At 43.4% G+C, this 14,073-nt stretch overlaps 1 protein-coding gene across 2 annotated transcripts in view; it reads right to left on the bottom strand.

The window, feature by feature from the left end:
- Positions 1-14,073, bottom strand: part of CDH13 (cadherin 13) — a 1,009,733-nt gene that overhangs the window by 20,311 nt on the left and 975,349 nt on the right. For both annotated transcript variants that reach the window (XM_059999015.1, XM_059999016.1), the window contains one exon: positions 10,771-10,913. In XM_059999015.1, coding sequence (XP_059854998.1) covers positions 10,771-10,913 — 143 coding nt within the window. The remainder of the gene's footprint in view (positions 1-10,770; positions 10,914-14,073) is intronic.

Raw genomic sequence — 14,073 nt, 5'->3', positions numbered from 1 at the left:
AAATGTTAGCAGTGTGGCAGGAACAGATATGTAAACAGATGCAGGATAGCACTTTTTTTTTGTTTTTTTTTGAGGATAGCGCTTTAAGTGTGGGAAGAGACGTGAGGATAAAATGTCACGGGAGCTTGCGACATGGAATAATTAACTGTCTGGGGACAGTTCCAAAGGCTCCATGAAGATGTGGCTTAGAAGCGAGAATACTTTGTGGAGCTGGAGAAGGTTGTTCTAGACAGAGGGAATCGTGTGGCTATTTTGTGGGAATAAGTTTTCGTAGACTTTTAAGCAGGATGCTGGCTTTGATAAGAGCAGGGGATGCTGGAGGCAGGGAAAGGAGAGGGCTTGAGTGAGGAGAGAGGGCACAGGAGGACCAGCTGGGCGGCCAGTGCAGTAACGCGGACTGACCATGGGGGATGAGGTGAGGGCAGCCAGGGTGCAAGAGCAGAGGCTGGATTCAGGGGGCTGGATAGACAGTGAGAGCTGGGCTGGGAGAGATGGGGCAGGAGCCTCAGTGGGGATGGGGTTCCAGCTTGGGGACCGTGCAGGTGGTGATGCGATTACCCAAGCTGGGGAAGAGGGAATACCAAGGAGTACAAGCTAAGAGACCCCTTGGCAGGATGAACTGAGCTGGCGTAGATGGGCATTGCAGACGGTATTTTAATGCCCGAGTCAGCTTTTCTCCCCAATAACGTTTGAAAACATCATGTTTAAGATGGTTGATTTGGCTGGTCAGCATGGAAATGTCCTGCTGTCAGGGAGATGAAGGGTGGCTTAAGTCTCCCCACTCAGACAGAAACTCCATGAATTGATACCCATGTCGAGGGCAGCATTTTCTGGTTAATTCTCTGATTTAGAGCCCTACTCCGAGTGGAGGGCTCTGCAGCCCGTCCCTGCTCTAGAAAAATGCTCAGACCACCACGAGGGTGGTCGTCAGATGGCATGTCATAGTTTGCTTCAGACACTGTTGATTCTGCAATGATAAGTTTAGAAAAATCAGTCCATAACTCAGCTCAAGTGGGTTGACTTAAATATTTAAGTTTTACAATATTAAAGTCCTTACAAAGCACCAGGAATTTTGCATTCCTGATTTCCCATCCTTGTAACAACTCAGCAGGGCAGGTGGCATTATCCTCACTCTGCAGGTGGGGAAACAGGCTGAGAGGGCCTAAGTCTCATACTGATGGTGGCACAGTGAAGTTGGGGAGCTGGCCCATTCCGAGGGTTAGCAGAGCACCAGGCCCCAGTCTCTCTGTGGAGGGTACTTGCTGCCTACAGATGGCTCTGATCACAGCCTTCCTACTACCAGATCTCAAGAGCTCTTTTATCGGGCCATTTTGTCAGTGACAAAGTTGTAGCTAGTATTCTCAGCGTGACTGATATTTTACTGGTACTTGAAATAACAAGGAATGATCACTGGGCCTTCAATTTATTTTTCTTCCTCCATTACTATAACAGCTGAGATAAGGGGTGTTAAACTGGCTTAATTGGGTTGCCATCATAACTAATGGCTTGATTTTATCCAAACTAGCATCTTTTAAGTAGAATTAATCTAAGTAATTTGACTACATCCCCTAAGCAGTCTTGGTTGATCTACACAAAGAGGCATCTTTTTGAAGTTCAGATCCCTGTCATCCCCAGTTTCGGGGCCGTTGTTATCCTGTGGTTTAGTGGTCATTTCACTATGGGGCCGAATAACTTTTTTTCTCTTTTAATCAATTTAAAAGTATTTTGCACAATATTTCAATTTAGAATCACTTTGCGTTATCAGAACGTCTATTATATAGGAGACTGAGGGAAAAGACAGGTTAGGACCTGAGACGGCTTATGAAAAATCATTATCTTAGTCTATTCCATTTTAATTGTACAGCTATTATGCTTGGTTCTCTATCTGGGTCTTCTTGGTAACCCACAGCACATTTTTCGCCGACAGACTCAGACATACTTTACACAAGTTGCTAAGTTATGAAAACATGCTGCTGAATTGAGCGATGGCTGGGCTTGTTTTTATGCTATCATTCCCTCATTCTTTTCAGTGAAAATAGGTGGGGACGTGACGCTTGACAACCGCATAAAGCCTGCATATGGATGCTAGAGACAGCACGCGTTTCCTGGTTCGAACTATTTCGTATGCACCAAGCCTTAGTAAGAACTAAGAGGGATAATTTTTTTCTTTTCTCTTTAAACTCGCTGCATAGCCTGGGTGCTGGGAGCAAGGGCACTTGAACTTCCTGAAGCAAAGTATGTGTCTTTGGCATTTGGAGTCACAATTTAGAACTTCTCTGAGGGCATAAGAGCCATTCAATAGCAATCATGGAACGCTGAACCCTACACAATTTCAGAACAGGAGGAGGAGTGAAAGATGAGGTTACAGGTGAGAGGGAGGTAGGAAGACCAGCCTGATAGAATCCTGAGCAGAAGGCAGTAAGCCAAGAAGCACCAGCCAGCTATGCCTTCCTGCCCATGGCCATCTCCAGTGGGATTCCAGAAATCTTACAAGAAAGTGCTTGTGGCAGTTTTCGGCCCACATAAGACAGTGAGGCTAACACTTGACCTTTCTGGCGATTACCTGAGCAGCAACGATAATCACACTGGGATTTGCCCGGTGCTAATTGCTGCTGCTTTGCCCCCCTGTCAGCACATCCCCAAAGGGATGCCACCTGACTGCATTCCTGAATGTCATCTCTCCATCTTGGTATTTTCCTTAACAATCATTTTTCTTTCTTTCCCCTTTCTTAACACATGCCAGAAATTCTGTGTTTGTTTAAGTCTTTAATGAAGGAGTTCCTGTACTCTGAAGGCACTAATCTGGACCACATAAGGTAAGTGATGATATTCGTTTCTAAAGGTAAACTGCTCGCCAACACGGAAGGTCACACCATATCCATCTGTAGGATGAAAGGCTTTACTGTGCCCATGATTCAACCACAGCCATTTCTGCTTTAGCAAAACAAAAGCATTTCCCTTACAATAAAACAATGTTGTTAGGTAATTCATAGCTCATTAAAACCGATAACAGTTTACGAAAAGTGCCTTGTACATCCTTGAGTGTGCTGTGGGTTACAACCTAGCCTCTATCTGTAGGGAGTGATTAGTGTCTTTCCCTCCCCGAATCATCCATAACCCGGGCATTATCAATATTACTGTGAAGCGCGATTCTGGAATCTATATAGACTTGCTTTGGGGCCCCCCACAAGCAAACAGGTCCAAAGAATTTTTAATTTCTATTAACTCAGAACAGATTTCCAGCCCTGTATCTGACTATCACAGTTTCTAGTCTCTAAGAGATACCTAGAAAGTATATTCTCTTTCTGTGCTGCCTCACCACTGTTCTGAACTGAATGAGTAGAGCCGTGTGTAGCAGCTATGATGGGGTCACTTCGCTTTTTGCCAAGTGTTGCAGGGACTGCAGAGCGCATGCTTCACCTTGTTCTCTCTGCAGACATCCTGTCATTCACCCCTGCTGGCAGTTTTGCCACCCGCCCACCCCCAGCAGCTGGGAATTGTCCTTCCTTAGAATGACAAGATGCTGAGAGTCTAGCTTTAGGGTAACAGATACTTAGAGAGCACATGAATGGTCACAGCCTCCTGGGGAAGGCACAGTGGACCAGGGACATGCTCTCTGTGTAGCTATATATATATTTTTTCTTAAGTTGTACTGAAATATAGAAACTTTCATGTTTCCACAAATACACAGCTTGAAGAAACTTCACAATCTGAACACACCCATGTAGTTAGCCCAGTATATACAAGATCAAGAAACTCCTCCACAGTTCCTTAAAACGCTAAAAATAGAGCTACTGTAGGCATATATCTGGAGAAAACCATAATCTGAAAAGACACATGGCACCCCAATGTTCATTGCAGCACTATTTACAGTGGCCAGGACATGGAAGCAACCTAAACGTCCATCAACAGATGAATGGATAAGGAAAATGTGGTACATATTTACAAAGGAGTATTACTTAGCCATAAAAAGGAATGAAATAATGCCATTTGCAGCAACATGGATGGACCTAGAGATTACCATACTAAGTGAAGTCAGACAGAGAAAGACAAACATCATATGATATCATTCATATGTAGAATCTAATTTTAAAAAATGATACAAATGAACTTATTTACAAAACAGAAAGAGGCTTACAGATATCGAAAACAAACTTATGGTTACGAAAGGGGAAAGCAAGGGGAGGGATAAATGAGGAGTTTGGGATTAACAGATAGACACTATCATATATGAAATACATAAACAACAAGGACTTACTATATAACACAGGGAACTACACTTAATATTTTGAAATGACCTATAAGGGAAAAGAATCTGAAAAAGAATATATATATTTTTATAGCTATATATATAGTTATTTACAACATTGTGTATCAACTATACTTCAATTAAAAAAAGAGCCCTTCCACAACGTAATCTGGAAGCATGGATTAGTTTCGCCCGTTTGACCTTCATATAAATGGAATCATTCCATGTGCGATCTTCTGCTTCAGCCTTCCTTTTGCTCAATGTTACGTTTGCAAGATTCATTCATGTTGCTGTGAATAGCTGCACATCATTCATTCTCAGCGCTGTACAGACCCAGCTGTGTGAATGTTCCACCATTTATTTATTCTACTTTTGTTGGGCATTTGGACAGTCTCCAGTTTTGAGCTATCATGAATAGTGCTGTTATTTACATTCTGGCATAGGGGTTCTGGTGAACAGATACACACATTTCCGTTGGATGTACAGCTAGGCACGTAATTCCTGGATCATAGGGGATGCATATGTTCACCCTTAGTTGATACTTGCAGTTTCCAGAGTGGTTGTACCAGTTTACACTTCTCGCAGCTGGATATGAGAGTTCTAATGATTTCATATCCTTGCCGACACTTGGCATCTTCCATCTTCTCACTTCAGTCATTTTGAAGGTGTGCTGAGTATTGAATTTCATTGCATTTCCTTGATCAATTTGTATTTTAGTTTGTATTTGGATAGTTTAATTTTTATTTCCTTGATGAATGAAGTTGAGCATCTCTTCATATGTTTATTGGCATTTGTATATCCTCTGTTGTGAATACCTTTCAAGTCCCTTACCCATTCCTCTTTGAGTGGTGCCTTTTGCATATAGATTGTAGGATTCCTTTATAATATAAATACCTCCTACTTTGTGGGTTACCTTTTTACATTCTTGATGGTATAATCTGATGAACTGAAGTTCTTAATTTTAATATAATATATCATTTTTTCCCTTTTGTCGTTAGTACTTTTGTGTCCTGTTTAAAAAAACTTTGCCTATGCCAAGGACATCAATATGTTCTAATATGTTTTTCTCTAAAAGATGTATTATTTTACCTTCCATATTTTGACCTGTAACATATTTAGAATTGGTTATTATATATGGTATAAGAGAGGGGTCAGGATAATTCTTTCCATATGTGTGAAACCCAGCACTATTTATTGAAAAGACCATGCTTTCTCATCTGCACTACCATGTTGTCCTTGTCATAATCAGGGACTGTATATGTGTGGATCTGTTTATGAACTCCCTATTCTATTTCATTGGTCAGTTTTTCTATCTTTGAGCAAACACCACACAGTTTGAATTATTATAGTTTTCTTTTTTTTAAAAAATTGTTTATTTATTCAATACTTTTGGCTGTGTTGGGTCTCTGTTGTTGCATGTGGGCTTTCTCTAGTTGCGGCAACAGGGGGCTGCTCTTTGTTGCGGTGCGTAGGCTTCTCATTGCAGTGGTTTCTCTTGTTGCGGAGCATGGGTTCTAGGCGTGTGGACTTCAGTAGTTGTGGCGCATGGCCTTAGTTGCTCCGCAGCATGCGGGATCTTCCCGGACCAGTGCTTGAACCCGTGTCCCCTGCACTGGCAGGTGGATTCTTAACCACTGCAGCACCAGGGAAGTCCCTGAATTATTATAGTTTTCTAATAGGTCTGGATATGTGGTAGTGTCAGTCTTCCAACTTATTCTTCAAGATTTCCTTGGCTATTTTTAGCCCCTTGTATTTCCATATGAATTTTATAATCTGTTTCTTCCCCTTCTTCTCAAAACAAAAACCTGGGATATTGCTTGGTATTGCATTGAATCCTTTAGGTCCATTTGGAGAGAACTGACATTTTAATAGCATTGAATCTCCTAATCCATGGATATGGTATAGGTCTCTATTTACACAGGATTAAAAACTCTTAGTAGTGTTTTGTAGTTTTCAATATAGTCTTTGTGCTGTGTCCTCACGTGGTGAAGGAAGTCTCTGGGATCTCTTCTATAAGGGAATTAATCCCGTTCATGAAGGCTTCCATCCCCATGGACCTCCCAAAGGCCCTACCTCCAAATACCAGCACACTGGGGATTAGATTTCAACATGTGAATTTTGGGGGAGACACAAACATTCAGTCTACAGCATCAGCCATCCCATCCTCCAATCCCTCATACCTTCAAAATCTGGCAAATGTCTTAAAGAGAGAATGGTTGTGTGTTTAAGGTAAGTTTGCTTGCTTTGTTAGGTCTTTGTTTCAGTGAGACCCCAGGAGATATTATTCTGCCCTTTAAAAGGCATTTATCTATAACCATGTGCTTAAGAGCCCTCTGTCACACCAGCCACATGACCGTTACAAGTGTTTCTCATTTCTTTCTTTCCATCCTGGGCCCTGCCTGGGTCAGGCCTGATCCTCACCCAGAATCTAAAACAGCCCCAGAGAGAAAAAAATGGCTGGTGGCCCTACACTCTTTTTAGAATGGTTCTTTCTTCTTTCCTATTTTAGTTTTTAGTTGAGTTAGGCTTCATTGCTTCTGCAGCTCTCTGATGCCTTTACAATTAAGACTTTTGTAATGTATCCAGATTTTTCTAGTTTTTGCAGTGGGGACATTGGTCTACTACAACCTACAATAAAGTTCCCATGGCCATATATTTTATTGACATGTTTTGGCATAAATTCCTGAGTTGACTCCTTGTTTGGAGAAAATCAATTTATTTTGCTTTAGTTTCCCTCGTGTTGTATGACAATAATTCCTTATTCTTTCATTCCATCAAATACATTGAATTTCTATAAAATTAATAAACTCAAATGCTTACTTTGTATAACATTGAGCCATCAGTTAGTACTATTAACTTTGATCTAACAGCACTTACTGTTGGTTTTTCCTGGTTAACCATAATATCTAGAGATAAGTTTTCAGTGAGTGACAAAAACGAGCCTTTAAACAAAAGTTACTCTGATTTATGAGGTCTTTGAAAATTTATTCTCTTTGCGCTAAGTCTTTTGGGCCTTATTCAAGATTATCATCTCTAATGATGGTTCCATATAGTAATGCCAACTTGTTTTTTATTTATCATTCCATCTTCAGGGACATTTCTATCCTTTGGAAACATCTGTGACATCAGATTTGGATTTCCTTGTCTGATATTAGCATTAACAGAGTTAGATAAGAAATAGATTTCAAACTGCATTATTTCTTGAGGACCATTCTCGGCTGTATTCTTTCCTGTCTATAACCCCATTGGGGTGGGACTGACATTTACTGAACATTTAATATTGCTTTTGATGGAGAGTGTAGAGGGCACAGCACTTCATTTTCTCACTACAACCTCGTAAGTAGAAATTATCTTCCTCATTTTGTACAAGTATTATAGAAACTGAGCCTCAGAATCTATGATCAGCTTGCCCTGTCACTCCTGGAGAGAAGACTCCTGTTTCTGGCAAAAATTAAAGTGTATTTCATTTTTAGTTTTTTGGATGAATAACTGCATAAAATATTTTATAAGGCAATGGTAACTAAACTATTTGCTGGGTTTCAAACTTCCTTCATGGTGTTCTTAGCTGAGAATTTTCTCTACAAGTACAGATACTTTTACGTAGTAGAGAACTCTGAAATCATTACTTTAGCTGATCTATAATTGATACTTTTTGTTTGAAAAGCATTTTAAAATTCTTGGCTTTTTGTCCTCCACTGTTGATGCCCTTAGCACTCCTGTCTAGACCTATTCCTTCCACAAAACTTATCTGTTCTGATGGCGACAATCTCTTGCATTGTGACTCCCTGAATAAAACCTCCTGGCCTCTATTTCAGGCCCACGTTGCAGTGTCTCATGGGATCATCTCAACATCCACCCCATAAGTACAACATGGGAACAAGCCTTTGAAACCAGTTCCATTTCTATTAATGGACTAGATTTCTCACAAGAAATTTTCGTATTGCCATTCTCTCTTTCATATTGAGTATGGGTTGTTTTCAAAGCCTTGTTTTTTCCATCCAAGTGTTTTCTAGATTCATCCTTTCTAGTTTGTTTCTGTTGCCAACAGGCATACCTTGACCCCTTCAACTCAGATACCTGCTATGTCTTACAATGTTTCCCAGCTCCAGACTCACTCCACCCAAACGACCCCCATTGCTTCTCTTACCTTGATTTCTGCACAGCTTTCTAATGCCTCCTTGCCTCATGTCGCATCATGATCTGACTGATTTTCTACACCGCCACGGGGGTTGTCTTTCTAAAGTACAGCGTTTATTCTCGAGGAGTTTGGTAACCAAATCAAACTCCTTCGCATAGCATATGGAGCGTTTCATGATCTATTTTATGATCTATTCCACATATACATGAGCGCCTGCTCTAAGTCAGGCACTGTGATAAGAGCTGGGCACTCCACACAAGACCTAGTAACCTTATCTCTGTAAATATGGAGCCTCCAGTAATGCCCACCAATGTTTACGTGTCTCACATAACCACCTTCTTTCAGGCTTCTAGTAGAATGCCTTCCCTTTTCCCAACCTATCCTTCATCACTCGGTTTAGAGATCCCCTCAACCAAGAAGCTCCCCGTGACCACCTCTGAGGCTGGATGAGGGGCTCCTCTGGGCTTAGTTCCAGTAGGACAGTTGTGACAGTGTATTGCCACCTTCTGTTTGCTGGCCTAACTTGCCAAGTAACTCGTTTAGCTCACTGAGCACAAGGACAAAGTTATTATTATTATTCATCTTTGAGTCTCCAGGACCAAGCACAGTGTCTGGTCCAGCTCTCTGTTGATGAATGTCCATGTGCTATTTCATCATGTCAGTTTCCTCCTCAAGAACTTACGGGATCCTTTGGGTGCCTGCTCTATCAGATGACTTGCCCAGATTTTGAGATGTCTTGAAGATATGACTTTCCGGTACACATCCAAATAGGTTTCTACGTATGTACTCACAGTGGATGTAACCCTTCTCTTTCCTTTTCTTACCTCCCATGCCACACTCCCTTTTAATTTTGACTCCTCTGCTCTATGCCCTCAGGCACCCCGACCTCCTGACCCTGCCATTTATCCAAATCCTGTCTTTCAAGGCCAGACTCAAAGGTTGACTTTACTGTGAAACCCGCTCTGCCTACTGGGTGCCACACTGATCACTCACTTCTTAGACACGTGCTCTCCTACTTGGTTTTGTGTAAGTACCCAGCCTCTGAGAATTCTTAGTTCACCCGTTATTGGGTAATGAAGGCACATATAAAGAACCCTATAAAAATATTCATTTTGATATAGGACTCAAAACCGAATCTTCAGCTATGAACAGCTGACTTTTAGGAATTACAGGGAGAGCAAAACTTCTTGTGTGATTGACACAGTAGACATCTTAGCTTAACATACCCAGAAACCGACTCTGACTCCCCCCATCTCAGCCAATGGCAAATCCTGTTAGCTCTGTGTCCGAAATATATAGAGGATCTCCAGAATCTGATCTCTTCTCATCCCCTACTCTATTACCGGTCCAAGCCACCATCTTTCCCAGGTTGCCCTCAGTCTCCTAAGAGGTGTCCCTACTTCTGTCCTTGTCTCCTATGTCTGATCTCAACAGAGCAGAATGATCATGGCACTTTGAACTGTACTCAGAACTTGGCTATGGTAACCCATTTCAACATAAAGTAGAAGCCAAGGGTTGTACAGAGGCCCACGTGACCCTACATGATCTGCATCCCCATCCCCTTCATGTACCACTGCCCTCTCTGCTCCAGCCCCCAGCCTCCTTGCTCTTCCCTTAGATTGCTTCAGGGGCCCCATCCCCACTTTCTTCATGTTTTTGCTCAATGTCACTTCCTCAGTGAGCCTCTCACGGCTGTCTGGTTCAAACTGTAGCATCCTTTCATTTGCTATCTTTTTCCTGTTTCACACATAAATAGTATACTTTCTTTTTTTTCTGAATAGTATGTATTTTACTCAGTTTCCTTCCGTCCTCCATGACTGTGTCAGCTGCACGAGGACAGTGATTTTTGTTTGTTCATGACTGTATCCCCAGTGTCTGGAACAGAGTCTGAGTTGTGGATACTGCATTATTAGCTTTTGAACGAACAGCAATTGTTCCGCGCTTATGAAGCTACCAGCTGAGGGGACCTGATGTCTTTCCATGGTGCATATCATAAAAGGAAAAAAGCTGAGGGAACAATTCAATTGTCAGGGTCGGTGATGTCCTCTGGGACTTCCTTTCAACTTGCATTAGGTAAAAAAAACCCTCCTTGTAGATGACAACATGACACCAAGATGAAGGACATCAATGTGGCTTCCTAGCCTTGGCGCCTACTTGAGACGGAGCACAGAGAGCTCACTGCTCTGACCCTTAACTAGACAAAGACCCAGGAATTCCAGGACTTGGGATTTTACTGACTCACGTGTGTTTACACATTTGCTTTCCCTGCCCCCCACCCACATTTAATTCTTCCCAAGCACACCTTTAGGTATATCAGAAGAAATGTAAAAATATATTTAAAACTGAAAAGTATTCACTTATTGGCATTTAAAAAATTACTCACCACTGTCGATTGCCAGGAAGAGGGCAGTGTACACGCTGTTATGGACGAATGGGGACTCGCGGTCCAGCACAGCAGTGGTGTCAACAGTCCCGTTGATGGGGTTGATATTCAGCCAGCCTGCTGGGTCCTTGTAAACAGAATACCTGAAAGAAAAAAAAAAATCCCCAAACGACGTCAGATTACATTCAAAATAGGTTCAAGAAATGTCCAAGGAGTACTGGGCACAAGCTCCCAGGGTAGCTGCCAGATAATTCTTAATACAAATCCACAAACATCATTATAGCACAGTTGTTCATTCAGAAAGTAATGACCGACCATTAATTAACTCTGGGCCTTTTCTGTTTTAAATATTTTGTACATGCACCTCCTTTATTCCTCATGACAAGCCTGGGAGGAAGGAGCTCTTATCTGCCCAGCTCTCATAGAGGCAGAGTTCATAGCCTGTCTCCTGAGTCCAAGTCCAGCTTTTTTTTTTTTTTTTTTCTGCTTTTACATCTTGGATGTATCTGGTATGCAGACTAGGCAGGAGAAGCACTGTCATGAAGGTACAGGCAAGGCACATGGACACCTGGAGGAAGAAGTAATTATCTCTGATGGAGGGCAACCCCGGGGTCCTCACAGAGGATGCGGTACCTGAACTAAGACAGAAGGAATGGGGGGATATTGTCAGAGAATGAGAGGACAGACACGTCAGGAAAAGAGAAGAATATGAATTAACATATGGAACAGAGATATCACTAAAAATGTAAGTTCCACAAGAGCAAGGATATCTGTTCACTGTCATGACCCCAGCTCCTAGAACATTACTTAGCACATATACAACACTCAATAGATAGTTGCTGAGTGAATGTTTTTGAGAGTCCACCTGCCGATGCAGGGGACACGGGTTCGTGCCCCAGTCCGGGAAGATCCCACATGCCGCGGAGCGGCTGGGCCCGTGAGCCATGGCCGCTGAGCCTGCGCGTCCGGAGCCTGTGCTCCGCAAAGGGAGAGGCCACAACAGTGAGAGGCCCGCGTACAGCAAAAAAACAAAAAAAACCAAACCAAAACAAAAATCAGGTCAGGGGGCTTCCCTGGTGGCGCAGTGGTTGAGAATCTGCCTGCTGATGCAGGGGACCCGGGTTGGAGCCCTGGTCTGGGAGGATCCCACATGCTGCGGAGCAACTAGGCTCGTGAGCCACAGCTACTGAGCCTGCGCGTCTGGAGCCTGTGCTCCGCAACAAGAGAGGCCGCGATAGTGAGAGGCCTGCGCACCGCGATGGAGAGTGGCCCCCGCTTGCCACAACTAGAGAAAGCCCTCGTACAGAAACGAAGACGCAACACAGCAAAAATAAATAAATAAGTAAGTAAATAAATAAATAAATGAGGCAGAAGGAAATAACTGCCCTTAAAAAAAATAAAATAATAAAAATAATAATCAGGTCTCCATCCTTGTCCTATTTAATCGCATTTTTGCTGGGCCCTTTGTTTCCCTCTATTAGTTGATGTATTTTGTTTGGTGCCTCTTCCAATCGGAGACCTTAGGGAGGTCTGCCCGTGCCGCAGATCTCCTTGACGCCCATCTTCCTGCGTCTCCTCAGAACCACAGCCACGGAGAGAGGAGGACGGGGTCATTCCATTTACTGAGAATTCCCAAGTGCCCAGTGCTGGGTTTCACCATGCCCACGCCCTCCAAACTAAGAGCTGCATGGAAGCCCCTGGAAGTAGGTGTGATCCTCCCCAACCCTGGAGCTTTTTACCCGAGAGGGGAAAACAGCTCAACACCTATCAACCGACCTGCCCTTCCAACCTCCTGGCCTATGAGCCCTTGTGTCAAATCAGCCCTTTGGACCGACTGGCCAGGCGCTCTATAAGTTTCTGCATTTTCAAAGGTGTCTTTTTAATAAACCTTTGGTGCAAAAATACTGGCGTGCAAGATATTTTCTGTGCTTCTGGGCCTGAAAAATGCATATGCCTTATTAAATTGGCATTTCCAGGCAATTTATCTGTAATGTGAACTTTGCTTGTTACAGGGGAAGAAAAATCGAATTAAAAACAAGACTCATTTCAGTCTGTACGTAGCTTCACAGGAGCTGCTCGCGTGCTTGCCAAGGCGCGACCTCTTCCAGGTGTCAGCGTCGAAAGACACAGGGCAGGCTGATTAGTAGATCAGAGCAGTGGGGAGGCGGGGAGGGGGGTACCTCACCACGGTCCGGGCCTGCTTCCCTCCTGGGAAGTGGGTTTACTGTCCGCAGGGCCCTGGCAGAGCAGGGAAGGAAGCTCCCAGGCCAGAGGCCCGGGCCTGGTATTGACCTGGAAGGACTTTCAAGCCAGGGGCCCAGCTCTCATGGGGGGAAATATCCCGTGTGATGGCATGGATTATAGGGAGGGTTGGTATTTTTAGACCAACATACGAGCCTAAGCGCAGCTCATTCTCAAAGCGGAGTCAGTAAGGATGGGAAAGATTATGAGAGCCTGGAAAATGAAAAGAAGAAAGGGGAAATACAGAGTGATTTTCTATTCCTACTGAAGGAAGCAAACAACCCTGTAAAACCACAGGGAAGAAAGGAAACAGCAGGCGTATAATCAGCTCCTCACTTAATTCCAGCCCAATAGACCCCCTGTGTTAGATGAAATACCTGCTTGGGTGATTCAAATCAACCATTTGATCTAAAAACAGAACTAGAAAGAACTCCCAGCAGAAGGAAATACAATGTTTTGAAATAGCTCATGTAGCTATGGCTCTGAGTACAAAGGAAAGGGCATATTTCAAATCTCCTGACGAAACATACACAAGAGACTGAGGGGCCAGTGGATTCCGGAATCCCAGCTCAGTTACACAGCACAGGCCATCACAGCGTCTGCAGAAATCTGGGGGACAGCGTTCTCTCCCGCTCCTGCGGAACCAGAGCCAAGGAAGCAGTCTTGCTAACAGGAAGGGCTTCTCAGGGACGGAGAGATGCCACAACCAGCAGACGTGGACAGGAAGAGCTGCCCGGATCCCTACCGTGACAACAAGCAATTCACAACCACACCTAAGGAGCTCACTTTCCACCCTTCAGTGGACAAAGGCACGTTTCGTGTGAGTCCATTACCTCTGCTCTGCCACAGGAAGTAGGAGGTGAGATCACTAGGGATTATCTTTTGCTTGGACCACCCCAGTGCACCTGGTTCTTGCTTCCATTCTACTTGCTACAGTCAATTCTTCAAAGAGCAGCCAACTGAAAATTGACCATTTTCAGTGTATATCTCCTATGATGTAAGTTCCTGCTCAGAATCCTCCAGTAACTTCCCTCTGGGCACAGAATAAAATCCAAACTCCTG

Source organism: Delphinus delphis, chromosome 20, assembly GCF_949987515.2.
Source record: "Delphinus delphis chromosome 20, mDelDel1.2, whole genome shotgun sequence".
Classification (NCBI taxonomy): domain Eukaryota; kingdom Metazoa; phylum Chordata; class Mammalia; order Artiodactyla; family Delphinidae; genus Delphinus; species Delphinus delphis.
This window is presented reverse-complemented; position numbering and strand designations above follow the sequence as displayed.